Raw genomic sequence first — 26881 nt, 5'->3', positions numbered from 1 at the left:
GAGAACCCGAGGTGTGTTTAAAGAATGTTATCTGCATACAGAGGCTGGATCTGCCTATACAGCCCAGCTTCTGTTGCTATCCCAAACCCCACTAAGGTCCCCCTGCACTCTGCAATCCCTCATAAATCGCAGCCATGCTGTGAGGCTGTGTTTACATCTGTAGTGTCAGTCTCAGCTGCTCCCCCGCCTCCTGCATAGCTCCGGTCCCTGCCCTTGTCCCTTCCCTCCAATCAGCAGGGAGGGAAGGGATGCAGGCGGGGACTGGAGTTCTGCAGGAGGCGGGGAGAGCAGCAGACTGACACTATAGAGATAAACACAGCCAGCTCTGACAAGCTGTTTGTCAGCAGCGTGGCTGTGATTTATGAGGGATTGCAGAGTGCAGGGGGACCTTGGGGGGGGTTTGGGATAGCAACAAAGGCTGGGCTGTATAGGCAGATCCAGCAGCTGTATGCAGATAATATTCTTCAAACCCACCTCGGGTTCTCTTTAAGAAGTTTCTTAATATCATGCAGAACAGTTCCCCCTGCTGGTTAGTACAGTTTAAGAAGAAAATCTGGCCCACACGCTGCAACTTCCTGCGAGCTGATTGGTAGATGTGAGTTATATGTACAGTGTATAGGTGGGCCATCAGTAACATGCTTTGTGCCGCTCTGTGTTCCTGTGCAGAAAGTTCGGGTGGCCCTGCAGCTGGAGGATGGAGCCAGGTTACAGGATGAGTTTTTATGCAGCCAGACCTTCTGGGATGTTTTGGTCCACTTTCCACAAATCAAGTGAGTTCTAACAAAATTTGATTAATAAAACCTTATATATTATAATGTTACAATAACAGGCGGGGCTTGAACAGCTCAGAGAACTCCGGCGGTACTTAACCTCCCTGGGGGTAATCCCAAGCTACGCTCGGGCTAGCAGGTATTTTTACTCACCTCCCAGGGGATCCAGACATCGGTAGCCGTTCTCCTTCCTGCCCTCGAGGCTCTGAACCACTCTGTGGAGAGATCAATGATGACTATCTCACCAGAGTTACAGCGCCACCCGGAGGCCGAAGGTAAAATTGCAGCGCTGGAGCCCAGGAAGGTGAGTGAGAGCTTAGACTGCTGCAGCCATTTTGGCGACTTGATTTTTTTTTTCTTGATTTTGGGGTCTGAACCGTTTTTTTTTTAAAAAGACCCAAAAATCCGCAAATAAATATACCGCCGAGAGGGGGTTAAAGTGGCTATACATCAGGAAACTTGGCGGCTGATCGACTATCTAATTCAATTATTATAATCGAATGCCAAGTGCATGCGTGATTGACGATGTGACCAATTCTGGCCTGAAATTGGTCGCACAAATTGGCTGGATGTGCTGAAAGATGTAGGGCTGACTGCGAGCGCTATCAGGACGAGTGATGAACGCTACGAAACCCCCAACAATGTCCCTTCTAATGTTCAATGTGAACCATCATCCAATCGGAGAAATCCCAAATACATAGCATTAGTAAGGAGGCTTTTTGGCCTCTTTGTAACCCCTTACACACGCTCCCAGAGTTCTGGTTCATTATTCTATCTTTCGTTGTGTACGTAGCTTGATAGATGCTGTTGTGGCAGCTCTCCAGCAGATGCCACAGAGATGCAAGGTGGAAGACCTCATGCGATGCCATCACCAGACCTTCAGGGAGGTTTAAACTTAAAGTACTATTTGGAGGCTTCCTTAAAGAGAATCTTTATTGTTAAAATCGCTCAAAAGTAAACATACCAGTGCGTTAGGGGACATCTCCTATTACCCTCTGTCACAATTTCGCCGCTCCTCGCCGCATTAAAAGTGGTTAAAAAACAGTTTTAAAAAGTTTGTTTGTAAACAAACAAAATGGCCACCAAAACAGGAAGTAGGTTGATGTACAGTATGTCCACACATAGAAAATACATCCATACACAAGCAGGCTGTATACAGCCTTCCTTTTGAATCTCAAGAGATCATTTGTGTGTTTCTTTCCCCCATGCACTGAAGTTTCAGGCTGCTCTTTTCTTCCTGCAAACAGCTTTGCCCTTGTTTGTAATTCCTCAGTATGTGAAAGCCCAGCCAGCTCAGAGGACGATTTATCCAGCTTGTAAAAGATAAGAGAGAAGAGAGAAGCTGCTCTAATCTAAATAACACACAGGCAGTGTGCAGAGAGGGGCCTGGAAGGGTGAGTTCATAGCAGAACCACAACACTGAAGAACTTGGCAGCCTTCCAGACACAGGCCGACAAGTCTGACAGGGGAAAGATACGTTGATTTATTACAGAGACTGTGATAGTAGAACGTGCTGCAGTAAGCCAGAACACATTAGAATAGCTTTTGGAACTTGTAGGATGATAAAAAACAGGATGCAATTTTTGTTACGGAGTCTCTTTAATATAAAATACTTAAAAGCTGTTTACAAAGTAGAGGCAGTGTTGGGCTTTCCTCTCCAGAAGAATCAAGTCCGTGTTGACTGGGAAAAAGGTTTCTATACAAGCACTTAGAGACTCTGAAGCCTCTTAACATTCATCTTTTTATTTAACAATCCCCATCTACACTATCGCCCTATCTAAAATGCCGCTATCCCGCGGCAGAACGCTGTGTTTAACCTCCCCTCCCCCCAAACACCGGGGCAAAAATCCTTTTTTCTGGTCGCAGATTTTGTTGCCCGGGGAGGCAGAGCTTTGAGCTGTAGCTCTGCCTCCATTCGCGTCAATCAGCACTAATCGACGCCTCTCCCCCGCCCCTCTCAGTGAAAGAAGACTGAGAGGGGCGGGAGAGGGGGCGATCAGCGCCGATTGACAGGAGTAGAGGCAGAGCTACAGCCCAAAGCTCTGCCTCTACTAGGAAGCGCTCCCCCAACATTGCCCCGGGGATTTGGGGGGGGGGTTAACACATTATGCCGCGGGATAGCTGCGTTTTAGATAGGGTGATAGTGTAGAAGGGGATTGTTAAATAAATAAAGAGGAATTTTAAGGGGCTTCAGACTCTCTTTAAAATGTACAATGCGTTTCGCTGCATCTTGTCTGCTTCTTCAGGTCAATCTGACAGTAGTGGCTTACAACTCGGTTAAGGAGCGTGTGCGCCCCAATCAGGGATGTTTCAATCATCTGATCTGACTGCAGTGCATTAATATTTGTTTGGCTGCTGTGTCTTATATCATCATTTCTTATTACGCAGTCTAATAGCGTATTCAGTTTAAAAAAACAAGTGAGGTGCGACACCGCTGGCTGCCCTTCGCGCTCACGATGTGATGCCGTCTGCTTTTCAGGTTTACAATTGTTTGTGTTTTTCAGGGCGTGTCTGGACGAGGTCCCTCCTGGAAGCGTTGCTGTTTGCATTTATATGCGAGATGAGGTAAGACTATCTGCTGAGCGGAGAAGACGGGAATCCAGACAGCTCATTAATGATTCACCGTTTCCATCACTCTCAGCTCGTACCTCCTGTGTCCTCTCCAGTAACCCGCGTATTAGGGCGGATGCAGAGACCACCACCCATTCCCTTTCATGTGGCCATAAAAGATCACCTTTAGGAGGGCCTGGAAAAGAACACAAGTGACTTCACTAGAGATGTCAGGGTGTTATGTAACGGCACAAAAAAATGTTTTCCAGCAGCCTTAAAGAGGAACTCCAGTGAAAATAATGTAATAAAAAAAAAGTGCTACATTTTTACAATAATTATGTATAAATGATTTAGTCAGTGTTTGCCCATTGTAAAATCTTTCCTCTCCCCGATTTACATTCTGACATTTATCACATGGTGACATTTTTACTGCTGGCGGGTGATGTCACTGAAAGGAGATGCTGCTTGCTTTTTTTGGCAGTTGGAAACCGCTGTAAACAGCTATTTCCCACAATGTAACGAGGTTCACAGACAGGAAACTGCCAGGACCATGGTCCTCACAGTTTCCTGTGGGAGGGGTTTCACCACAATATCAGCCATACAGAGCCCCCTGATGATCTATGTGATGAAAGGTAAATATTTCTCGTGTAAAAGGGGGTATCAGCTACTGATTGGGATGAAGTTCAATTCTTGGTTACGGTTTCTCTTTAAAGCAAACCTGAACCGAAAAATAAAAGTCCAAATAAACCTACACAGGTCATACTTGCCTCCAATGTAGTCTACTCCTCAATCCCTTTCTCCTCTCCTGCGTCTTGTTTGTCCACTGTGATCAGTGGATTTCTCCGTCCTTCATTGTAAAAATGGCCATTACCACTTCCTGGGCAGCACACTGTTTAAACTGTAATATCGCCATATAAACATGGACATTGCTCATCGGTTTTCAGTTTCAGTTATAACTGACAGGCCTCGTTCACGTTACACGCGGCAACGTGTGCAGGAGGCAGAAATGCAAGACATCAGAAGTGCATAGACTGCACTGTCTCATGCTCACATTGCATGCGTGGCGGACCAATGCGGTCCACGAACGCATGCTGCAAGCATTTTTTGCCCAAGCGCATGTCTGTCAGCCACACAACGCATGCAAATGCAGATGGCGTGCATTCGTACGCATTGCGGTTCCGATCACACGGCCATCTACATTGGTAATGTGAATGGTGCCTAACTGATATATAACTGACAGCAACTGGTATATTTCAGTTCTGACAAAATCTTGTCTGAACTGGAAGGGATTGTAAGAAGAAAATAGTGAGCTTCTGAGAGGAACTGGCGGGGAGGTTAGTATGTAATCTTCATTTGCGGCTACGTCATGTGTTTATTTTAAATACTTTTACTCGGTTCAGGTTTCCTTTAAAGGGCAACTGAAGTCACTCCATGGAAATCTCTGAAAAAAAAGTCTAACCTCTGCTTTGAACTGAAATGTGAAAATAAATCTGCCACTTGCATGATATATTTCAAAAATCACATTGAAAAAGTTATGAGTAGTCAGCATCACTGCTTGTACATAATATACAGGGCGGTGGGAGGGGCAGGACTGACATCATGTCTTGCTGGTGGAAAGCTCCCTGTAGGCGTACAGGTGAAAAGCCGGGGGAAAACTTGGTTGCAGGGTAAAGGTGTGTGTGTGTGTGTGCGTGCGTGCGTGCGTGCGTGCGTGCGTGGCCCTGTTCCCAAATTTCCCCACCGCCTTTCACAGTGTGCTCCACCACAGCTGTAATTCACATTGCTGCCTATGGCGGTGCACAAATTTACCGGTTCATCTAGCAGTACCTTTTCATGGACTGCAAAGAGGGTGTCGGTCTTGGTTCAACATCTGCACAGTACAAGTGACACTAAACGGTAGTGGGCATATCTGGTGAGGGGCCCTCCCTTGATGGACTCCAGTACCTGAAGATAAAACAGAAAAAAAACAGGAGTGCTCATATACTGTAGTATTTATAGAACAGTGGGATAAGCAAGCAGAGTGCTACTTACAAAGGTGGGTTGCTAATAGTGACCACAATGAAAGAGGTCTACAAATCGCATAAGCTGTACAGGTTCTATCACAATTTATTAATCAGGCTTGGGCACTTTTCCCTATAAGGCACTCACACAGGTGATAGCAAAAATTCAGTTTTGGGGTATCCAGGAAGCGTAGAGAGCCAACTAAATCCAAGCTGTACATGGAGAAAAAACAACAACAAAGATATGTTTGCTCTATCCAGGTTCACCTGTCTATATGCTGGCTGCCTAATTGAAATGGCATAGCAAAATAGCATCCCTTTGCCAGAATACGCAGGGTCTAAAACCAACTTACCAAATCCCTGCAGGAGTTGGTGCACGCAAAGTCCACTGCTTCTCAACAGGGGTGTTGCGTGTAGGCCTCCTATGCCCCCAGGACTGGCCAGAGCCTAGGGGGGACCATCTGCGCGGATCCCCAAAGGAAAGACTATTTGCAATTTGCATATTGCCCTTGGTTGCAAGATGATGCATGTCCTGGGCGGGACCACACCATAATGTGAGGCAGTGGGGAGGGAAGGCGCAGACAGGCCCCTCAAGTGCTGCCACCACTGGGGGTACCACCCTTTCCCCCAAAAAGGGAAAGAATTGCAACTGCCCATGGAGAAAAAATTAGTTTTGGGGTATCCCGGAAGTGTAGAGAGCCAACTACTGTAAATCTAAGCTGTACTGTTAATTATAGGTGGATTTTTAATTTCTTCAGTCCATAGATAGCTGCTTATGCTAGATGCCTGTCATCTGCCAGAATCCACATTTTAATCATCTCTTATCTCTCAGGTGATTGGGGAAACATCATTGAAGCAAACAACCCTTCAGTCTTTGGGACTCACATGTGGAAGTGCCATAGTCAGGTAGGCGAGATGGAGTTGACCTTCTTTATAAGACTTTTCACTGAGTACGTTGCCAACACAGCCATTCAGATTTCCTTACATGCAAAATCTGATTGGTGACTATGTAGCCCATGTTTCTTGCCTTGGACACTTTGATAACTGAGATCTTCCATTCCACTTTTGTTAGCAGTTTCTAATTCTCATACAATTTTTTTTTTCAAGGTTCGTAGTGCGGAAATGTGACACACCTCAAAGCAGACCGCCTTCAACAGTGCGGGAGGGTGCAGAACGACACTTGGATATTAACCCCAAGACAGAGTCTCGAGGTCCTTCAACAGAAGAAGTAAAGTCTGTTGTAAGCCAGGAAGCAAGGACATCTTTAGACACAACAAAAGGAGAATCTACAGTAAAAGCAGCTTCTTTAGAGCTTACTGCAAAAGACAACCTTCCTACAGAATCTGCATCTGTTGAGGCTATAAAACGAGAAGTCTCCATAGAAGTTCCAAGTTCTGAAACCACAAAGCAAGAACCTTCTGAAGCCACAAATAGAGAACCTTCTAAGGTGACAAAGATTGAGTCCTCACCGGAAGCTGCACCTACAGAATGGACTTCCTCTGTACAGAGAGTACAGCCCAGCATGGACAGTGTCAGGCCAAAGTCTTCATCATCACAATTAGCACAACCCCCTTCTGTACCGCAAGCGACTGCCTTTATCCCATTCCAAGGAGGAGGCCATCGACTTGGAGGTGCCAATGTCCCTGGGACTTCATTTGAAGCCGATTTTCAATGTGCCACCGGTCATGAGCCTTTCCAAAGTCCAGAACATTCCAAGCCAAAGAAATCGAAGACTGACCAAGAAGATGATTGGTCAAAGGTGAGAAAGTCACTAAGAGTACAACCATAGTCAGCCTGCTAACAGGTCTCCTTCCCAGAGAAGCAGCTCTATGGTCACATTGTGTTCTTTTTACAGAAGAATACAGCATTAGTAGTTTTTAACCTTATTTTTAGCCCCACTTAGTTCTTATTTTACTTATTTCACTAATATTTACTGCACACAAATGTTATCATAGCTGAACTGACCGACTTGAGATGGGATTAGAATAGCTCTGATATGTCACTGCTGTGTTTCTATCAGGTCATCAATGAGATGCTAATGATTTCGTATTGCATGCAGATTTAATTGACGTAGTAGCACAGTGGCGTAGCGCATAGCACTTTTGCAGGATTCCTGTCGGTCCGCACATGCGCCCCGCGACGCCCCGCACTTCATTGTTTAGGTTTACTGCGTCGCTCCAAGGACGTGTATTGCTGCATGATCAATGCGGTAGCCACGGATCATGCGGCAACACTGCAGGCTGTGCGTCGGGAGTGCGGTGGGATTAACACTTCCAGTGCACGGCAGTAAGTGTAAAAGGCCCCATTCACTTGCATTGCTGCGGTAAAACAGGGTAGCGCAACGCACACTTGCAATTCAAGTGTAAAAGGGTCCTCAAGGGGTGTACATATACCATATTTTTTGGACTATAAGACACACCTAGGTTTAGAGGACAAAAAAGATATACTAAGACATAAGCGATAAAGAGGAAAAAAAATATATACTAAACCTGATGCAACCATGGTGAAAGGGCATATTGTGGATTATACCCCCTTTGTACCTCTTGTGTCACCCTGTGTCCTCCTCTTTCCCCCCTTGTGTCCCCCATATGTCTGCCTATGTCTTCATTGTGTTCTCTTCTATGCCCCTTTGTGTCCTTCTCTATGTCCCTTTGTGTTTCCCTGTGCCCTCCATTTTTCCCCGTGTCTTCCTGTGTCCTCCGTTTGCCCCCCATATGTCCGCCTATGTCCTCATTGTGTCCTCTTCTATGTCCCTTTGTGTTTCCCTGTGTCCTCCGTTTGTCCCCGTGTCTCCCTTGTGTCCTCCGTTTGCCCCCTTGTGTCCTCCTATGCATGGGCACAGTACAGGGAGTCCCTGCATTTGGGCTATAAGACGCAGCTTTCGCCACTTTTGGGTAGAAAAAGTGAGTCTTATAGTCCAAAAAATACAGTATGTGCGCCGCCATTGAGTTGGGTGCAGGGTAAGACAAATTAAGTCTCGCCCTGCTGTCGCTCACATTTCCAGCGGCATTAAATTCTATTCCCCCACCGAGTCGTAGCAACTCGGAGGGAGATGTAATTTGAGGTCCGCCGATTGCCTGAACCCCGAAATACCCCTGCGTACTATTGCATTACCATACCTCCCCAACTTTTGAAGATGTGAAAGAGGGACACTTAAGCCACGCCCCCTGTGTGGCCTTTAGCCACACCCCTGCTTTTGCAGGAGGGTGACAATGGGAGCAAAGAGTTTGTGGAGGAGGGTGCCAGTTGGTGGGAGAGGATGACACTGGGTGGAAAGAGGTGGGTGCCAGTGGGTGGGGGAGGAAGGAGCCAGTGGGTAGGAGGAGGGTGATAGTGGAAAGTGGAGGGTGCCAGTGGGCAGGGAGGAGGATGCCACTTGGTAGACGGAGGGTGCCAGTGGGTGGGGAAGAAAGGTGCCAGTGGGTAGGAGGAGGGGGTCAGTGGGTAGGAGGAAGGTGCCACTGGGTGGGGAAGAAAGTGCTAGTGGGTAGGGGTGTTAGTGGTGGGGAAGTGGGTGCCCGTAGGTGGGGAGGAGGGTGCCACTGGGTGGGGGAGAAAGGTGTCAGTGGGTGGGGAGGAGGGTGACACTGGTTGGGGAGGAGGGTGTCAGTGGGTAGAGAGGAGGGTGACACTGGGTGGGGAGGAGGGTGCCAGTGGGTGGGGAAGAAGGTGCTAGTGGGTAGGGGGGTTGTCAGTGGAGGGGGGAGAATGCCCTTGGGTGAGGAGGAGGGGGCCACTGGTTGGGGAGGAAGGTGCCCGTGTGTGGGGAGGAGATTGCCCTGGGCAGAGAAGAGATGAAAGAAATGATCGAGGAACCAGCCGCGTCAATAAGGGATGCAGGAGCCGGCTTCATTCCTCGCTCCCTCCCTCTCTCAGAATGCCCACCTACTGTGAATGCGTGTCCCCCTGTATGCAGCGTTTGGGCAGCGGAGCGGGCAGTCATCTTACCGTTGATCCACGCGTAACGGCAACTGGAGTCTCTGCTTCCTGTTTACTATGACGTCACAGGAAGCAGATTGAAGATGGATGCCGGTACGCATCGATCAACGGTAAGATGACTGCCCGCTCTGCTGCGCAAACTCTGCATACAGGGGGAGACACATTCACAGTAGGTGGGCATTCAGAGGGAGGGAGCGAGGAATGAAGCCGGCTCCCGCATCTCATTGGCGTGGCTGGCGCCTCGATCATTTCTCCACAAGGGATACAAGGGGGGGAACCCGGGATAGCCCCCCCAAATCGAGTTAGTCCCGACTAATCCGGGAGGGTTGGGGGGCATGCATTACTGCTATTGCGGCACCTGTTTTCGGTGCCTTGTGCTGAAACTGCCTGCTTTGCTCAAGGGACCTTGTCAAATAGATTACTATATCATCAGTTTACTGTACTATATCAGGATTGGTCATACATTGTATATTCATACAGCCACATGGTTGGAATCCGGGGACTGAGATTACTATATCAGGATTGGTCATACATTGTATATTCATACAGCCACATGGTTGGAATCCGGGGACTGAGATTACTATAGCCAGGTTTACTATATCAGAGAAATTCGACTGTAATAATAATGGAATGCAAATTATATGCAGCTTTCAATGCACCAGATACATTTCCTGATAGTCATTGGCCCAGTTCCAAGTTGCATACAATTTGCAGTAAGATCTGCATGAGTTTTGGAGTTATTAGCATGTTATCGACCATCTCTAGTTGCTGATTTTTATAGAAGCTCTATTGAATTTGTAATTGTACGGAGGTGCTGGCTCTTGTAAGGAATGTGTGCTGTAGAATCCTCCAGATGCTGGCAGAGCTCCTTCTAGAATAGCCACACACTCTCATACCCTCTTTCCTTGAAATTAAAGGGACTCTGTAACAAAAAAAAAAGTCCCCCCCCCCTCCCCCCCCCTTTTGGCCTAACCTCGGGAGGGGGAAGCCTTATGCTGCGTACACACTGGCGACTACGGTCGTTTGAAACAGCTAATTAACGATCGTTCCGCCGACAATCGGGAAAAAAACTTTACCCAACGATCATTAACACGAACGACATCGGGAAGATGGAAATATCCAACCTGACGGATCGCATCTACCGACAATCGTTACAAAACTATAGTGTGTACAGACATCGGCCGAGAACGATCGTTACAAGGGCCAATGCGTTGAATTCTGCCCAGCTTCCGTACTTCCTTTGTAGCGCGGCCCGTAAAGATTGCTACATTGCTCATTTCAATTAAACTTTCAAGTTAAAGAGACTCTGTAACATGAAAAACCTCCCCTGGGGGGTACTCACCTCGGGTGGGGGAAGCCTCGGGATCCTAATGAGGCTTCCCACGCCGTCCTCTGTCCCACGGGGCTCTCGCCGCAGCCCTCCGAACAGCCGGCGACTGTGCCGACTGTCAGTTCAATATTTACTTTTGCTGGCTCCAGCGGGGGCGCTGTGGCGACTTTTGGCACGGAAATAGACGGAAATACCCGATCTCCGTCGGGTCCGCTCTACTGCGCAGGCGCCGGAAACTTGCGCCTGCGCAGTAGAGCAGACCCAACGGCGATCGGGTATTTCCGCCTACTTCGGCGCCGACAGCCATCAGAGCGCCTGCGCAGGAGCCAGGAAGGTAAATATTGCGTCACCGCTGTACGGAGGGCTACAGCGATACCCCCGAGGGACGCAGGACGGCGTGGGAAGCCTCATTAGGATCCTGAGGCTTCCCCCACCCGAGGTGAGTACCCCCCAGGGGCCGTTTTGTCGTTACAGTTCCTCTTTAACAATCCTATATTTGTACCTATTGTAACTCCATGTCAGTGTTTTTTTTTTTTTTTTTTTTTTATTTTATATAAATATGTACGCAACATTTCCTTCTGATCGTTCTTTTCTGCGAGAACTATCGTTAAAATGTGTATGATGATCGCTGCATCCCATCGCTGCATTCCAATCTTTCCAATATTGTTTGTCTGGTAACCATCGTTCCTTGCAAACGATAGTTATCGCAAGTGTGTACGTAGCATTAGAGTCCCAATGAGGTTTCCCCCCTCCCTGTAGCTGCAGGCAATCCAGCTCGACAAGCTACATTTATTTACCTTCCCTGGCTCCAGCGGGGGCGCTGTTGTGGCTTTCAGCACGGAGATGGGCAAAATTAGCCGATCTCCGTCGGTTCTGCTCTACTACGCAGGCGCAAGAGACTTGCACAGTAGAGCGGACCGACAGCGATCGGCTGTTTCCACTTAACTCCGAGCGGAGAGCCAATACTGCGCTGGAGCCAGGAAGGTAAATATTTACATCCCCGCTGTTCCAGGAGCTTTTTCGCCGCCGCAGCGGGACACAGGAGGACGGGGGAAGCCTTGATAGGATCCGGAGGCTTCCCCCACCCGAGGTGAGTACCCCCAAGGGGAACTTTTTTTTCTCGTTACAGGTTTTCTTTAAGACATCCCTAGAGGGAATTTTAAGCATGCTCGAAATATAAGCCCTACCCCAAAAGAAAGGCTTAGCAACTGTAAGGGGAAAAAGGTATGGCAACTTGTGTTATTACTGGAGCTGAAGTTCTTGCGGGTGGGACCAGACTCCATCTTTGGGCCAATCCCTGCACTTGCTGCTACTCAGTGAGTGGCCCAGTAACACAGCCATGGTCTAGGAGATCAGCTGCTCCAGCAGAAACAAGTTGCTGTACTTCCTAATAGGCTGAAGATCAGGAGCTCAGCGCCATGTAGCTGGGAGTAAGAGCAGGATGCAGGAAAACACAGCAGTTGCTATGCCACCCAAACTACAAATATGAATTGTTTAAACCTGCCTATAAAAACTCTGATTTACCCAGGCTGTGGTAAATCAAAAGTTCATGTAACATAGTCTAAAAGTGAGAGGAATACAAAGGCTGTCCTCTTCATTCTCTAATTAATAAACCGCACCAGGGCCCTTATTCAATTCACTTTTTATTCTAAGTTTTCTCCTAGGAGATACAGTAATTTTTCTTCTTCTGTTTAAAATAACTTAAAATAATAGTGGAAAGAACAAAGTGTGCAATCGGAAATGCCTTTTTATAGCTTTGGATAAATTGTTTTATATAGGACGACGTATATGCGAATAGGGGGTAGTCCATGTTCAGCTTTTGCCCTAAAACCTGTGTCCTTTTTATTTGCTATTTCTCTAAGGGTAAGCCTTGATCATCCACTGGCCAGCGAGCAGAACAATAGGCTTAAAGGGACCCCGAGCAGTCAATAAAAAATGAAATTGGTACTTACTTGGGGCTTCCTCCAGCCCACCGTAGACCGCGAGGTCCCCTGGCGTACTCCTGGCTCCTCTCCCGATGCTGCTGGCGGCTCCGTTACCAGTGACTTTCGCACACAGCACATGTACGGTTATCTAATTCTGAATCGCGCATGCGCAGGACTGTCACACCGGCTGGGATGGCGCGTTGCGGCCGGTGTGATGAGTCGTACCATGCCCATCCAGGAACTGTACTGCCGACATTCAGCCCGAAAGTAGCCGGTAATGGACCTGCCAGCGGGACCGGAAGAGGAGCCAGGAGGATGCTGGGGGACCTCGCTGCCTACGGTGGGCTGGAGGAAGCACCAGGTAAGTACCAGTTTCATTTTTATTGACTGTTCAGGGTCCCTCTAAAGGATACCTGTCATCGAAACATAAATACTGTGTTAAATCTGTACCAGATTGCTCCCTGATCTTAAATGCAATTATCCTGCATTGCTGATTCTGCTCTTGTGAAGGAACCAGATCCTACAGCTTCCTATTGTTTACATATACTTCTCCACTGTGGCTTGTATACAATGTGTTGCTATAATATCTGCAGTCAGACAGCAACCCTCGTCTCAGTTTCTATAAAGTCTCCACCCCTGCTCATCTCTGTGTGAAAGCCTTATTCGCTTATCTGTAGTCAGATTTGATAGTTGTTTTGTCAAAATAATTTCCTGTTCCTATCTTTGCTCAGGAGCAGATGGGCGTTTACAGGAGCAGGAAGTACAGAGCAATGATCACACCTGATGAGCAAGTCATGTCAGTAAAGCTGTCACACAGGGGAGCGGATATGCAAGAGCTGGTGTACAGTGTGCACAGTATACAGTACAGACAGGAAGGACTCTATGCAACTTTCAGATATGCAAGGGCTGGTGTACAGTATACAGTACAGACAGGAAGGACTGCACTGAGCAATGATCACACCAGATCTACAGGTCATGTCAGTAAAGCTGTCACACAGGGATGCAGATCTGCAAGAGCTGGTGTACAGTGTGCACAGTATACAGTACAGATAGGAAAGACTGCACAGAGCAATGATCACACCAGATCTACAAGTCATGTCCGTAAAGCTGTCACACAGAGATGCAGATATGCAAGGGCTGGTGTACAGTGTGCACAGTATACAGTACAGACAGGAAGGACTGCACAGAGCAATGATCACACCAGATCTACAAGTCATGTCAGTAAAGCTGTCACACAGGGATGCAGATATGCAAGGGCTGGTGTACAGTGTGCACAGTACGCAGGCTGCTGCACAGGGAAAGGGTTTGTAAATAAGACTGCCAGGGGTCATCTGTCTTCAGTAGAGTAAAATATATTGTGGTTCAGCCTGTTTTTGATGCTTGGTTTTCCAGCCAATAGACAGAGAGACCGCTGTGTGCCATATGGATCTGGACCAGAACATCTACGCCAATACCCAGGAGCTGCCCGATGACTTTTTTGAGATCACGGTGGATGACGTGAGACGGAGATTTGCTGAACTCAGGAAGGAAAGGTAATAACGAGGAGGCCATGCGTGGCAGCCACGTCGCCGTGTCCTGTGTGTGTGTCTGCTGCCGTGGGTGGGCGTCTGAATGTTTTGTACATACTCGATGGGGTAATGCAGAGGTGAAGAGCGTGAGGTATGGTCCAGCAGCTGTAATCCAATCCTAGAAGCAGAGAGAGGTCACAGGGGGGAGGATCATTGATGATATGAATTGATCTATTTAATATTTCTAATGTATGTGTTATTTTTTTAATACATAATTTACATGACCCAACAATAGTTTCTTCCAGTCTACTTTGATTCAGTTATATAACTCTTTAGGGTGAAGCGGGTCATTTTAGTGCATGCACTGCACCGCGTTGCGCCTGACTTTGGTGCAGCCATAGACATAATGTCCATGGCCACGCAAGGGTAATTCAAGGATCCCCCGGACCCCAAATTACTTCTCCCTCAGAGTTCCTACGACTTGGAGGGGGAAATAGCAATTACCGCCGCTGGGCACCCCCTGCTCCAAAAATGCATATTGGTGTGTAAACTCCCTCCCCCCCAAGCATTTTGGAAATCCAGGGATTATTTTCTCTGGCTTTGGAATTCTGCGAAATGAACATTCAGAAACCATGCACCTGGCAGGACTAAAGCTGTTGCCATTTGTGATACATTTCAGAGTGTAAATCAGGGAGAGGAAAGATTTCACAATGGGCAAACACTGACTAAATAATTTATAAATCATAGTAAACTAAGCAATTGTATTAATTATGCTATTTTCACTACTGTTCCTCTTTCAGTGTCCTTTGTTAAAGGGAACCTTAACTGAGAGTGATATGGATACCAGTTGCTTGTCAGTCCTGCTGATCTCTTTGGCTGCACTTGTGGCTGAATCACACACCTGAAACAAGCATACAGCTAATCCATGCACACCTGATCTGCATGCTTGTTGAGGGGCTGTGGCTGAAAGTATTGGCAACACAGGATCAGCAGGAGAGTCAGGCAACTGGTATTGTTTCAAAAGGAAAAATCCATTTCCTTCTCAGTTTAGGTTCCCTTTAAGGGCTCATTCACACTTACTGTATTTTTCGGCTTATAAGACGCTCCGGAATATAAAACGCACCTAGGTTTAGAGGGTAAAATCCAGGGGTAAAAAAAATATATATACTAAGCCTGGTGCTAGTCCCTGAGCGTCTTGTAGATCTCCCCCAATTATTGTGTACCCAGTGTGTCCCCTTCCGTCTCCAGTGTCCACCCCCCGTGTGTCTCCTGCTCCCCTGAGTATAATTAGCAGTATCGGCAGAGTGTCTCGCCTAATCCATGGCTCCAGCGGTGATCGCAGACCTCTTCTCTCCCGCACTGCTCCCGTAGTGCCGGCTTCTGCTGATGACGCGATCACTAGGGGAGCAGTGCGGGAGAGAAGAGGTCTGTGATAGCCGCAGGAGCCATGGATAAGGTGAGACACGCTGCCGATACTGCTAATTATACACAGGAGAAACAAGGCAGGGGGGGAGCCAGAAACACATGGGGGGACAATACAGGAAGTCCTCGATGTCGCGGTGGGTCGGTGGTTGTATTGGCATGCATTCGTAAGTCGGGGACTCCCTGTAATCTGCATATAAGATGCAGGAACTTGTTCTCTACATCTTTTTGGGGAAAAATTGCATCTTATATCCCGAAAAATACAGTATGTGCATTGCTGTCCATTATAACACACCGCACACAGTGCCTGTAATGCAGGTAGCATGAGTCTTATTCACCTTTATGCTACCACTCACACTACAGTGTGCATTCCTGTGCGCTGCATTAGAATGTATTTTTTCAATGCATGAAAGCCCCCGACGTATGCGTTTTAGCACGTCGTGACGCGTGCTTCCCTGCCTTGCAATACATGCATAAAAATCGCGTTCATGCATGGGATGCCCAGTGTGAATGAACCCTTAATAAAATGAATAAGACAGGGAGAGGCTATGACTTGCCTGTAATCTCTCTCTTGTATCTGCTCAGACAGCGGCTGGAAGAAGCTCCGCTGATAACGAAAGCTCTGCGGGAAACGCAAATGAAGGAGAAGATGGAGAGGTACCCGAAGGTAAGGAATCTGACCCTGACACATCCCAGGCTTGTGAAATCCCTGCTGTTTACATTCTTTATCTGAAGACTGTGTGAGGAAATTGGCAGGACGCTGCTGTGGATTATCCCGCAGAACAAGTGTGGGAGGATAATGCAGAGAGCAGCGCAGGAAGTCAGCTGGGAAGCCTTTGATTTGGAAGGCCGAGGCTCTGCTCTGGCTGTCATGAAGCTGGCTTGGCTGAGGTGGGGGGGATTCTGGGACTCGCCAGCCTGGAACAGAGGAGCAGGCCGCAGCCTGAACTGCGCAGGAATGCCTTTCAGAATCAGACGTGCTCTGCTGGAATATGGGAATGTTTCAGGACTTAAAGGGAAACGCCATATTTACTAGAAAGTTGCCTTAAAATGTACCCGAGGTGACATGTGATAGGAGATAAACGTGTATATGTACAGAGCAAAACCGATTAATAACCAGGCTGTATTACTTGCTTTATTTTGCTGCTTGGAATAGTTTAATTTCTAGGCATGAAAGTGACAGCTTCTGTCTTGTCAGAAATATAGTGAACATCACTGATAAGCAAATTACAGAATAGTTGCCGTGGCAGAATATAACTTCCGAGGGCAGGGCGAGATGAAATACATGAACTATTGACCTTCTTTTCTAACTCTGGGACACTTAATAGGCTGCCACTCATTAGAAGACCTTAAAACATTCAACCTACTTTATAAGTGTTTAAATATAACCCCCCCCCCCCCCCCTTAAAAAAAAAAAATTAAATACAAAAAAAAACACTTTTAGGAGTAGGAAGATAAATATAAAGGTTTATCTCATCAGCTTATTTTCACCTTGGGTTACCTGTAGTGGGGCAAAGAAGTCATATTCACCTAAGAGGTTAGGCTCAGGATCCCATAGAGCCTTCCTGGTCCTCTCTGCTCCCCCCCCCCCCCCGTTCCACTACCACCCCCTGTTGCAGCATAAGCAGTTAAAATCTAACAGAACTGACAGGTTTTGGACTTGTCCATCTCCTTATGGGGGATTCTTGGGGTTTTCTTTGTTTTCAGAAGCATTTCCTGAACGACCGTTACCAAGTCTAATTTCCAAAATAGTGTGCAAGTGAGTAGGGAGGCTGGCTGGTTTCTTATTATTTTGGCAGTTAGACTGATGTTTAGGAAGTGCTTTATAAAAACAAAGAAAACCCTAAGAATCCCACAGGAGGAGATGGACTAGTCCTAAACCTGACGGTTCTGTCAGATTTTACCTGCTTACTTTTTTTTCGCTGGAGTGGTCCTTTTAATGTCCAAGAAGCCTTCTGGTCTGAGTATTTCCCAAGACGAGCAAGCGTAAATCCGTACTGAAGCTTGCCCGAGGAGGAGGAGAAGATGCAGCTGGTGGCAAATTTTGAACGGGAGTATATTGGGGTAACGAGGAGACTGTGAAAGCACTGTGAAGATTCTATAGGATCCAGAGCCTTCCATCTCCATAGGTGAGTATCTAACTTAAAGTGATTTTCTTCACTTCACTTCAAGTTTGAGAAGCTCGGGTTCAAAACTATCACCATTTAGAGAGTGAAGCCTCCGAAACCTAACGAGGCTTCCATCGGTTATTCCAAGCCCTCCGTTGCTGACTGCGTGGCCCCCCTTTTCATCAGAGCCATGCAGTTCCTCTTCCTGGGTGAAGTGCGTGCAATGGCCACGCGAGCCCATGCGCAGGAGCACGTTGCCCACACGGGCAGGCTCAGTCGGCCATTGCGCGCACTTCAACCAGGAACAGGAACTGCGCGGTCCCAATGTGATTAGCGACAATGCTATAGTCGATAATCTTCCGGGGGGACCGCGCTCAGCGATGGGGGACCACAGAAGAGCGAAGGAAGCCTCAATAGGATTCTGAGGCTTCCCTCTCTTAAAGGGACTCCGAGCACCTCTCATGGGCATGCCTTTAAAGAGACTCCGACCAGAACTGTAAAGTATTTAAACATGCATACCGTTCTGTAGCTTGTGCTCTCCTCTTTTATTTGATGCCTGAATTGCCATTCTACACCAAATAGTTTTTGTTCAATTTAAAAATCGCTGCTGCCATCTTGGCTATGTTATAAGTTCTGGGTCACCCCTGTCTTCTCTGTTAGAGAAGTGCATCACTGAATGAAGCAGGAAGAGAAAGTGACACACATGGCCATTGCAAGAGGCTCCTCCAGAGGGGTCCTAGCTTTGTTAGCTAGGTTCTAACTTTGTTGGAAGTCGTCTGCCTTAAAGAGGAGCTGTTAGCTATAGGGATTTAGAGAAAAAAAAAACATATCAGTAGCTAAATATTGGCTTTTCTTGCATTACATATGCATTTCACTGTCCACGTTTGGATTTCACAGAATTTTCATATAGTATTTACAGAGATTGATGCTCCTGACAGCTCATGGCAGGTTCCATGTTTGTCTGTCTTCTATGAAGCCAATTGTGATGTAATACCCTCCCTTACCTTGCTTCCTGATGTTTAGACTCACAAAAAAGATCAGGATCAAAGATCCTAATGGTTCATGATCTGGACAACACTACTGTGCAGTGAATATTAAGTAGCCATGTGGCTAGGAACAATAGCGGACTCATGCAGTATACGCTAACAACATGTGCCCTGTGATTTTTCAGTACTGTGAGTTAGGCTGCTGTAGCATGAGCCTGTAACTTCCCACTGTGAAAGCAGCCTTAGGGCAGGATAGGGAAATGAAGGGGATGACCCAAGGTACTGCAGTGGGGAGAAGAAGCCGCCCCAGAATGCTTTGCAGTATCTGTTATGCGTCCTGCCGGCCTCCTTAGGAGCTTGGGAATAACAGCCTTGCTGTTCAGCAAACCTCAAAGTAAGAGAGATTTTTAACTTCAGTATTGCCTTTTTGGCTTCCTTCTAAATTGTTTAACACAGGAGAATAGAGATTTAAATTAGCTTTTGCAGCCTGACAGTTACTCTTTAAAGGCATGCCCATGAATGGTGCCCGGAGTCCCTTTAAGATAAGTAACTCATTTTGTGTACCTGAGCTTTGGCTCGGGTACACTTTTTAAAGAGGCACTGAAACGACATATACCGTAGTAGAATGTAATACATTATTCAGGATACCAAATTTTATATTAGTTTCAGCTTCAGAAACACTTCCTATATCTATCTATCTATCTATCTATCTATATCAATCTATCTCTGTATATTGGTATGTAACCGCGCCCTCCCAGTGATGTTTTGACCTGGAGGAACCTCGCCACGATGAAAGGGTCTAGTACAGAATGCCTTTGCATGAAAATCATTTTGGAAGCAAGCATTCTCCATTAAAGGCCCATACACACATCGGATTTCCGCGAACGACGGGTCGTTTGCACGGCCCGTCGTTCGGCCGCTAAATCGGGCGTGTGTACAGACTGTCGTTCGCTTGATAAGGGTGAGTTTGCGGATCGCTCAAACTCACCCTTATCAAGCGAACGACAGTCTGTACACACGCCCGATTTAGCGGCCGAACGACGGGGCGTGCAAACGACCCGTCGTTCGCGGAAATCCGACGTGTGTATGGGCCTTAATGCACTGAATGCAGATTAATTCAACTGCATGCTAATTTCATGCAAGTTGTTTTTATCATTACTAGAGTTCCTGCTTGTTGGGAGTTTCTGTGTGCAGAGGGTAATCACTATTTGTATGTAAATTGACCACTCCCCTCAGCACCTCCCTTTCCCATTTAATTCATGGGCTCTCAATAGGATGAGCCCAGCTTCCCATGCTTGTGTGTAGATTCTTGGCAGTGATGGCTCTGACCTGCTGCTTCCGCCAAGTTTAGTCTAGCATAAATACAAGGCTCAAATCTAAGCAAAGGGAGAGGGAGAAATGCAGAGGGAACAAAAACAGATGAGGGGAATAAGGTTCTCCCGATACAATACGTCACACTGCTCCTATCCCACCAGGACAGGCTGAAGGTAAGCACAGACAGGCTGGAAGTAACCATAGACATTTGTACAGGATGAGGTCAGGGTAGGCTGAAGGTAAGCAGAGACATTTGTACAGGATGAGGTCAGGGTAGGCTGAAGGTAAGCAGACATTTGTACAGTATGAGATCAGGCTGAAGGTAGGGAGAGACATTTGTACAGGATGAGGTCAGGGTAGGCTGAAGGTAAGCAGAGACATTTGTACAGGATGAGGGCAGGATAGGCTGAAGGTAAGCAGAGACATTTGTACAGGATGAGGTCAGGCTAGGCTGAAGGTAAGCAGAGACATTTGTACAGGATGAGGTCAGGCTGAAGGTAGGGAGAGACATTTGTACAGGATGAGGTCAGGGTAGGCTGAAGGTAAGCAGAGACATTTGTACAGGATGAGGTCAGGGTAGGCTGAAGGTAAGCAGAGACATTTGTACAGGATGAGATCAGGCTGAAGGTAGGGAGAGACATTTTGTACAGGATGAGGTCAGGGTAGGCTGAAGGTAAGCAGAGACATTTGTACAGGATGAGGGCAGGATAGGCTGAAGGTAAGTAGAGACATTTGTACAGGAAGAGGTCAGGCTGGAGGCAAGCAGAGACATTTGTACAGGATGAGGTCCGGCTGAATGTAGGGAGAGACATTTGTACAGGATGAGGTCAGGCCGAAGGTAGGGAGAGACATTTGTACAGGATGAGGTCAGGGTAGGCTGGAGGCATGCAGAGACATTAGTACAGGATGAGGTCAATGTAGGCTGAAGGTAAGCAGAGACATTTGTACAGGATGAGGTCAGGGTAGGCTGAAGGTAAGCAGAAACATTTGTACAGGATGAGGTCAGGGTAGGATAAAGGTAAGCAGAGACATTTGTATAGGATGAGGTCAGGCTGAAGGTAAGCAGAGACATTTGTACAGGATGAGGTCAGGCTAGGCTGAAGGTAAGCAGAGACATTTGTACAGGATGAGATCAGGCTGAAGGTAGGGAGAGACATTTGTACAGGATGAGGTCAGGGTAGGCTGAAGGTAGGGAGAGACATTTGTACAGGGTGAGGTCAGGATAGGCTGAAGGTAAGCAGAGACATTTGTACAGGATGAGATCAGGCTGAAGGTAAGCAGAGACGTTTGTACAGGATGAGGTCAGGCTGAAGGTAAGCAGAGCCATATGTACAGGATGAGGTCATGGTAGGCTGAAGGTAAGCAGAGACATTTGTACAGGAAGAGGTCAGGCCAGGTTGAAGGTTAGCAGATACATATGTACAGGATGAGGTCAGGCTGAAGGTAAGCAGATAAATTTGTACATAAGGTCATGGTAGGCTGAAGGTAAGCAGAGACATTTTAAAGGAAGAGGTCATGCCAGGCTGAAGGTAAGCAGAGACCTTTGTAAAGGATGAGGCCAGGCTGAAGCTAAGCAGAGACATTTGTGCAGGAAGAGGTCAGGCTAGGTTGAAGGTAAGCAGAGACATTTGTACAGGAAGAGGTCAGGCTAGGTTGAAGGTAAGCAGAGACATTTGTACAGGATGAGGTCAGGGTAGGCTGAAGGAAAGAAGTTAAGGTTGGGGAGTTATTCATAGAGCACAGCAGACTGCTTTGTTGTTCACGATTATTGTTCTGTTGAGGAATAGATATGGCTGTTCTATAGAGCAGGGGTCCCCAACCTTTTTAAGCCCGGGGCCCACTATCCTGACCAAACTTTTCTCTGGGGCCCCCTGGGGGAAGGGGGGGCGTGGTTAGTGGCGGCGGCAGCACCCCATCTTTTCCCTGATTTTGAGTGTAGTGTATATACTGTAGGCAGGCCCAGATTTACATCACAAGAGCCTTTAGGCACAGATGTCCTGGCACCTTAGACTTCGCCCTCCATGAATCTACAAACCCCCACCGAACCGCATGGAAAAAATGTGCTGGCTGTCCTCCCTTACTTCCCTTGCCCGTCATAGGTAACTACAAGTGTCTCTTAGCATTAGGTAGCCAGAGGTACCCTCAGTGTTAGGTAGCTAGAGGTGCCCCCAACTGAAGGGGGATCTCATCAGTGGAATGCAGAAAGTTACACTGTCATTTACACATTTACATTGGGACTCTGCACAGGGAAGGTGGCACTCAAGGAGGGGAGTGAACCGCCTTTCCATCATCAGGCGCCTGTAGGCACTTGCCTACAGTGCCTTATGGTAAATACGGCCCTGACTGTAGGTAAGTAGGTATCTAGGTATAGTTGCCCCCAGTATAGGTAGCTAACACAGTTGCCCCTGTATAAGGACTATAGTTGCCTCAGTATAGTTAGTTAGGTAGTATAGTTACCCCAATATAGTTAGTATAGTTACCACAGTATAGCTAGTACAGTTACCACAGTATAGCAAGTATAGTTACCCCAGTATAGCAAGTACAGTTACCACAGTATAGCAAGTACAGTTACCACAGTATAGCAAGTACAGTTACCACAGTATAGCAAGTACAGTTAGCCCAGTATAGCAAGTACAGTTAGCCCAGTATAGCAAGTACAGTTAGCCCAGTGTAGCAAGTACAGTTAGCCCAGTATAGCAAGTACAGTTAGCCCAGTGTAGCAAGTACAGTTAGCCCAGTGTAGCAAGTACAGTTAGCCCAGTGTAGCAAGTACAGTTAGCCCAGTGTAGCAAGTACAGTTAGCCCAGTGTAGCAAGTACAGTTACCACAGTATAGCAAGTACAGTTACCACAGTATAGCAAGTACAGTTACCACAGTATAGCAAGTACAGTTAGCCCAGTATAGCAAGTACAGTTAGCCCAGTATAGCAAGTACAGTTAGCCCAGTGTAGCAAGTACAGTTAGCCCAGTGTAGCCAGTACAGTTAGCCCAGTGTAGCCAGTACAGTTAGCCCAGTATAGCAAGTACAGTTAGCCCAGTGTAGCAAGTACAGTTAGCCCAGTGTAGCAAGTACAGTTAGCCCAGTGTAGCAAGTACAGTTAGCCCAGTGTAGCCAGTACAGTTAGCCCAGTAGTTACCCCAGTATAGCTGCCCCAGTGTAGCTAGCAGAGGTGCCCTCTCCCCCCCCGCGGCCGCCGCTCCTGTTACCTTATGAGCGGGCGTCCGCTTCCTTCCTTATATCCCTCCAGCCTCGGCTCTCCTCTTCGCAGCATGTCGTATTACAATTACAGCAGCGCTTCCTGCACGGCTGCTGTAAGGAGGAAAGGAGGTGGGGTAGCGGCTTCCTGTAGCGGCGATACGCATCACCGTTACTATGGGAACCGCTGTCCCGGCTCCCTTGGCTCCTTACAGCAGCCGTGCAGGAAGCGCTGCTGTAATACGACAGGCTGCGAAGAGGAGAGCCGCGGCTGGAGGAATAGAAGGAAGGAAGCAGCGGCCGCGGGGGGATAGGGAGAAGCCGCGGCCCCCCAGAAATCTGCCCAAGGACCCCCAGGGGGCCGCGGCCCCCAGGTTGGGGACCCATGCTATAGAGGGAATGGGAAGGTGACTGGATTACATAAGGTTCACCTTTTTATGTTGATAGTAATATACATCCCTGATCAGAGTGTACTGTATTTTTCGCTTTATATTAAGGATGCTCTCCAAACAACCATTGCTTGTGTTGCATGGAAATCTATACAGTATATTGTATGTATATTCTGTTATATGGGAGAAAGTCATAGGGTCCTATTTCTTTGTATATATTTTTTTTTACAGTTTTTCTCTACTGTATTAACCCCCTTGGCGGTATGAAAAATAGCGCCAGGGGGCAGCGCAGCAGTTTTTTTTAAATTTTTTTTTTTTTAAATCATGTAGCGAGCCCAGGGCTCGCTACATGATAGCCGCTGCTCAGCGGCATCCCCCCAGCCCCGCCGATCGCCTCCGGCGATAGGCGATCAGGAAATCCCGTTCAAAGAACGGGATTTCCTGGAGGGCTTCCCCCGTCGCCATGGCGACGGGGCGGAATGACGTCAGCGACGTCGGGACGTCATTGGGAGACCCGATCCACCCCTTGGCGCTGCCTGGCACTAATTGGCCAGGCAGCGCAGGGGTCGGGGGGGGGGGGGGAGGGGGGGGCGCGCGCGCCGCACCGGATAGCGGCGATCGGGCGCGCGGCGGCGGCGATCGGGGTGCTGGCGCAGCTAGCAAAGTGCTAGCTGCGTCCAGCAAAAAAAAAATTATGTAAATCGGCCCAGCAGGGCCTGAGCGGCACCCTCCGGCGGCTTACCCCGTGTCACACACGGGGTTACCGCCAAGGAGGTTAATGTTAAAACTGTGTCCCTCAATAAAGGTTCTTTTTGAAAAGTATTTTCTGGCAGATTATAAACCATTAAAGGAGAGTTTCAGGCTAAACAAACATACTGTCATTAAAGGAATACTATCGATTCACATATTTTTCCAATTGACACAGGAATTGTTTGGGAAGTGCTGCTAAGTACTGGTGTATACATTTTAGTAGCAACCTCTTTGTTTACTGTTATCAAAATACATTCAAACTTTACTGATGCCAAAACTGACCTCTGACTGAGCCATGAGGAGAGGGGAAATTCCCCTCACACTTGATCAGTTAACTCTATGTGTAGCTCTGTGTGTGACAGAGAGAACAGCTGCAGCTCCTGTGTCCTGTGTTTCTGACTGACATGACTGAAGAGAGCAGAGGAAATGTAACTAATTGTCACAGCTTTTCATACTGTTTTTTTTCCTTTCTGAGAGTCCTCTGTAGTCTGATATGCAACTCTGGCTGTGCATTGTAGCAGACACCCCTTCTGCAATTGATTTTTCCCAATATAGCTAAATACTACCCTCAATAAATTACAGCTTTTGCCTCTGATATTTAACATGAAAAGTAGGAAAATGTTTACACAGCTACTTAGACATTATTTGCACACTGTAATTTTAGAACACTTGGGTATCGATAGTATTCCTTTAAGTTACATTAGTTATGTTAATTTAAATAGATGGGTAATATACTCTCTTACCCACCCTGTTTTAAAAGAACAGGCAAATGTTTGTGATTTATGGGGCCAGCCATCTTTGTCCTGGGGGCAGCCATGTTTTTGGTTGAAAGGAGGTGACAGGGAGCATGAGACACAGTTCCAACTGTCCTGTGTCCTGGTCACCCCTCCCTGCTTTGCACGCTAGGCTTCAAATCTCAAATTAAAAATAAATTGCACCAAAACAGCAGAACGAGAACAACGTCATCAGAAATCCCATCATGCTTTGCACAGCATCAGGGGAAAATGTCTGGGCAGTGTTGTTCTGCGCAGCTAAAAATGAGGCTTGGGTAAGAAAAACAAAGTTCTGATGCAGTGAAACTGTTAAAGTGTAACTGTCGGGCTTAAAAAAAATTTCAATTCTTAATTTTTATCTGGTAAACAAGTAAGTAATAAGAATGCTAACCAGGCAATCCAAAAGTTAAAATCTCTATTACTTTTCTCTTTTTTTTATAAATGATCATTCCCCAGTTTACCTGACTCTTATTTGGTACTTTGCCACACAAAAGAAGTTGCAGGGCATGCTGGGTTGTCTTTTTTTTTTTTTTTTTCCCTCAGACATAACTTATGTACAGTAGAAAAAAAGGACAACCCAGCATGCCCTGCGACTTCCTTTTGTGCGGCAACGTACCAAGTCAAGTAAACTGGGGAATAATAATTTATAAACAAGAAAAGTAAGAGATTTTAACTTTTGGATTGCCTGGTTACCATCCTTATTACTTGTTTACCAGATAAAAATAAAAAATTGATTTTTTATTTTTTTTGCCTAACAGTTACACTTTAAAGAAACACCAAGCCTTTTCAGTGCTGCTGAGTAGATTTTTAGTCTGGAGGTTCACTTTAAGTATTTACCTGTTTTGTTTTTTTTCCAGTCTCTCTAAAAAGTTAAGGCAATTCATTAATCTCGTTTTCCTAATGCCTTCCCTCCAGCGGGGGAAATTGACCGGAGAGCTGTAAGTTCCTGGGGAATTATTGATCCCTTGATCAGTAAGCAGCTTGTGTGCAGAGACACAGGCAGCAGGCTATAGCTGCGGCTTTCCATTCATGATAGGCGTTTGATTTCCAGCGACGGCCGGTGTACACACAGCATTTGTGCCACTGGACCCGGGGGCAGCCCCGACATCTCTGCAGCCTCTCTGAGCTCCGGCCAGCATGTGAGGAAAGATCTACAATGATGTGTGTAAAAGGCAAATGCTGGAAATATGTTCCGGAGATGGAATGACTCTCAAACAGCCCTGAAAGCCCGGCAGTGTTGGTGCACAATCGCAGCAGTCACATGTCTGTAAAGGGACACATCCAGAGATGTCATATCATAAGTTCTACTATTTCCAGCACATGGAGGGTGGATTATGGGGGGAGGGGATTGTAGCTAATCTGCCTTATTGTTGCCAATTCATTTTGTTTCCTGAAGCTCAGTCTATAGAAGTTGTACACTGAATGGTCTACTCTACACCACAGGTGTCAAACTCTGCTCTTCAAGAGCCATATCCATGCCAGTGTTTACAATGGGCTGATGAATGGACAAATGTACTTGATGACCACACCTTTCCTGATTCAGTGCCAGCAATTAATTTAACTACTTCCAGACCACAAGGCTCTGTTGTCTTAAAGGAACACTATATCGCAAAAATCCTAAAATTTTAAATATATGTAAACGCATAAAAATAAGTATGTTTCTTCCAGAGTAAAATGAGCCATAAATTACTTTTCTCCTATGTTGCTGTCATTTACAGTAGGTAGTAGAAATCTGACAGAACTGACCGGTTTTGGGCTAGTCTTATCTCTCCATAGGGGATTCTTAACATGGCTTTTATTCATTATAAAGACATTCTCTAAAAAAAGATTTATACAGAGATGCTGACCAGCCTCCCTGCTCACTGTACACCTTTTTGGCAGTTGGACGAAGCAACTGCCATTCACTAAGTGCTTTTGAAAAT

General features: G+C 46.9%; 1 protein-coding gene across 2 annotated transcripts in view; it reads left to right on the top strand.

The window, feature by feature from the left end:
* ASPSCR1 (ASPSCR1 tether for SLC2A4, UBX domain containing) overlaps positions 1 to 26881 on the top strand; it is a 113350-nt gene that overhangs the window by 21875 nt on the left and 64594 nt on the right. The window contains exons 4-9 of one of the 2 annotated variants that reach the window (XM_068262229.1): positions 667 to 770; positions 3275 to 3335; positions 6153 to 6226; positions 6428 to 7079; positions 13907 to 14046; positions 16030 to 16111. In XM_068262229.1, the coding sequence (XP_068118330.1) occupies positions 667 to 770; positions 3275 to 3335; positions 6153 to 6226; positions 6428 to 7079; positions 13907 to 14046; positions 16030 to 16111 (1113 nt within the window). The remainder of the gene's footprint in view (positions 1 to 666; positions 771 to 3274; positions 3336 to 6152; positions 6227 to 6427; positions 7080 to 13906; positions 14047 to 16029; positions 16112 to 26881) is intronic. The other variant, XM_068262230.1, reaches the window with a different exon arrangement.

The sequence above is a fragment of the Hyperolius riggenbachi genome, chromosome 12 (genome assembly GCF_040937935.1).
Source record: "Hyperolius riggenbachi isolate aHypRig1 chromosome 12, aHypRig1.pri, whole genome shotgun sequence".
In the NCBI taxonomy this organism is placed as follows: Eukaryota; Metazoa; Chordata; class Amphibia; order Anura; family Hyperoliidae; genus Hyperolius; species Hyperolius riggenbachi.
Note: the sequence above shows the minus strand (reverse complement) of the source record. Positions and strands in the feature narration are given on the sequence as shown.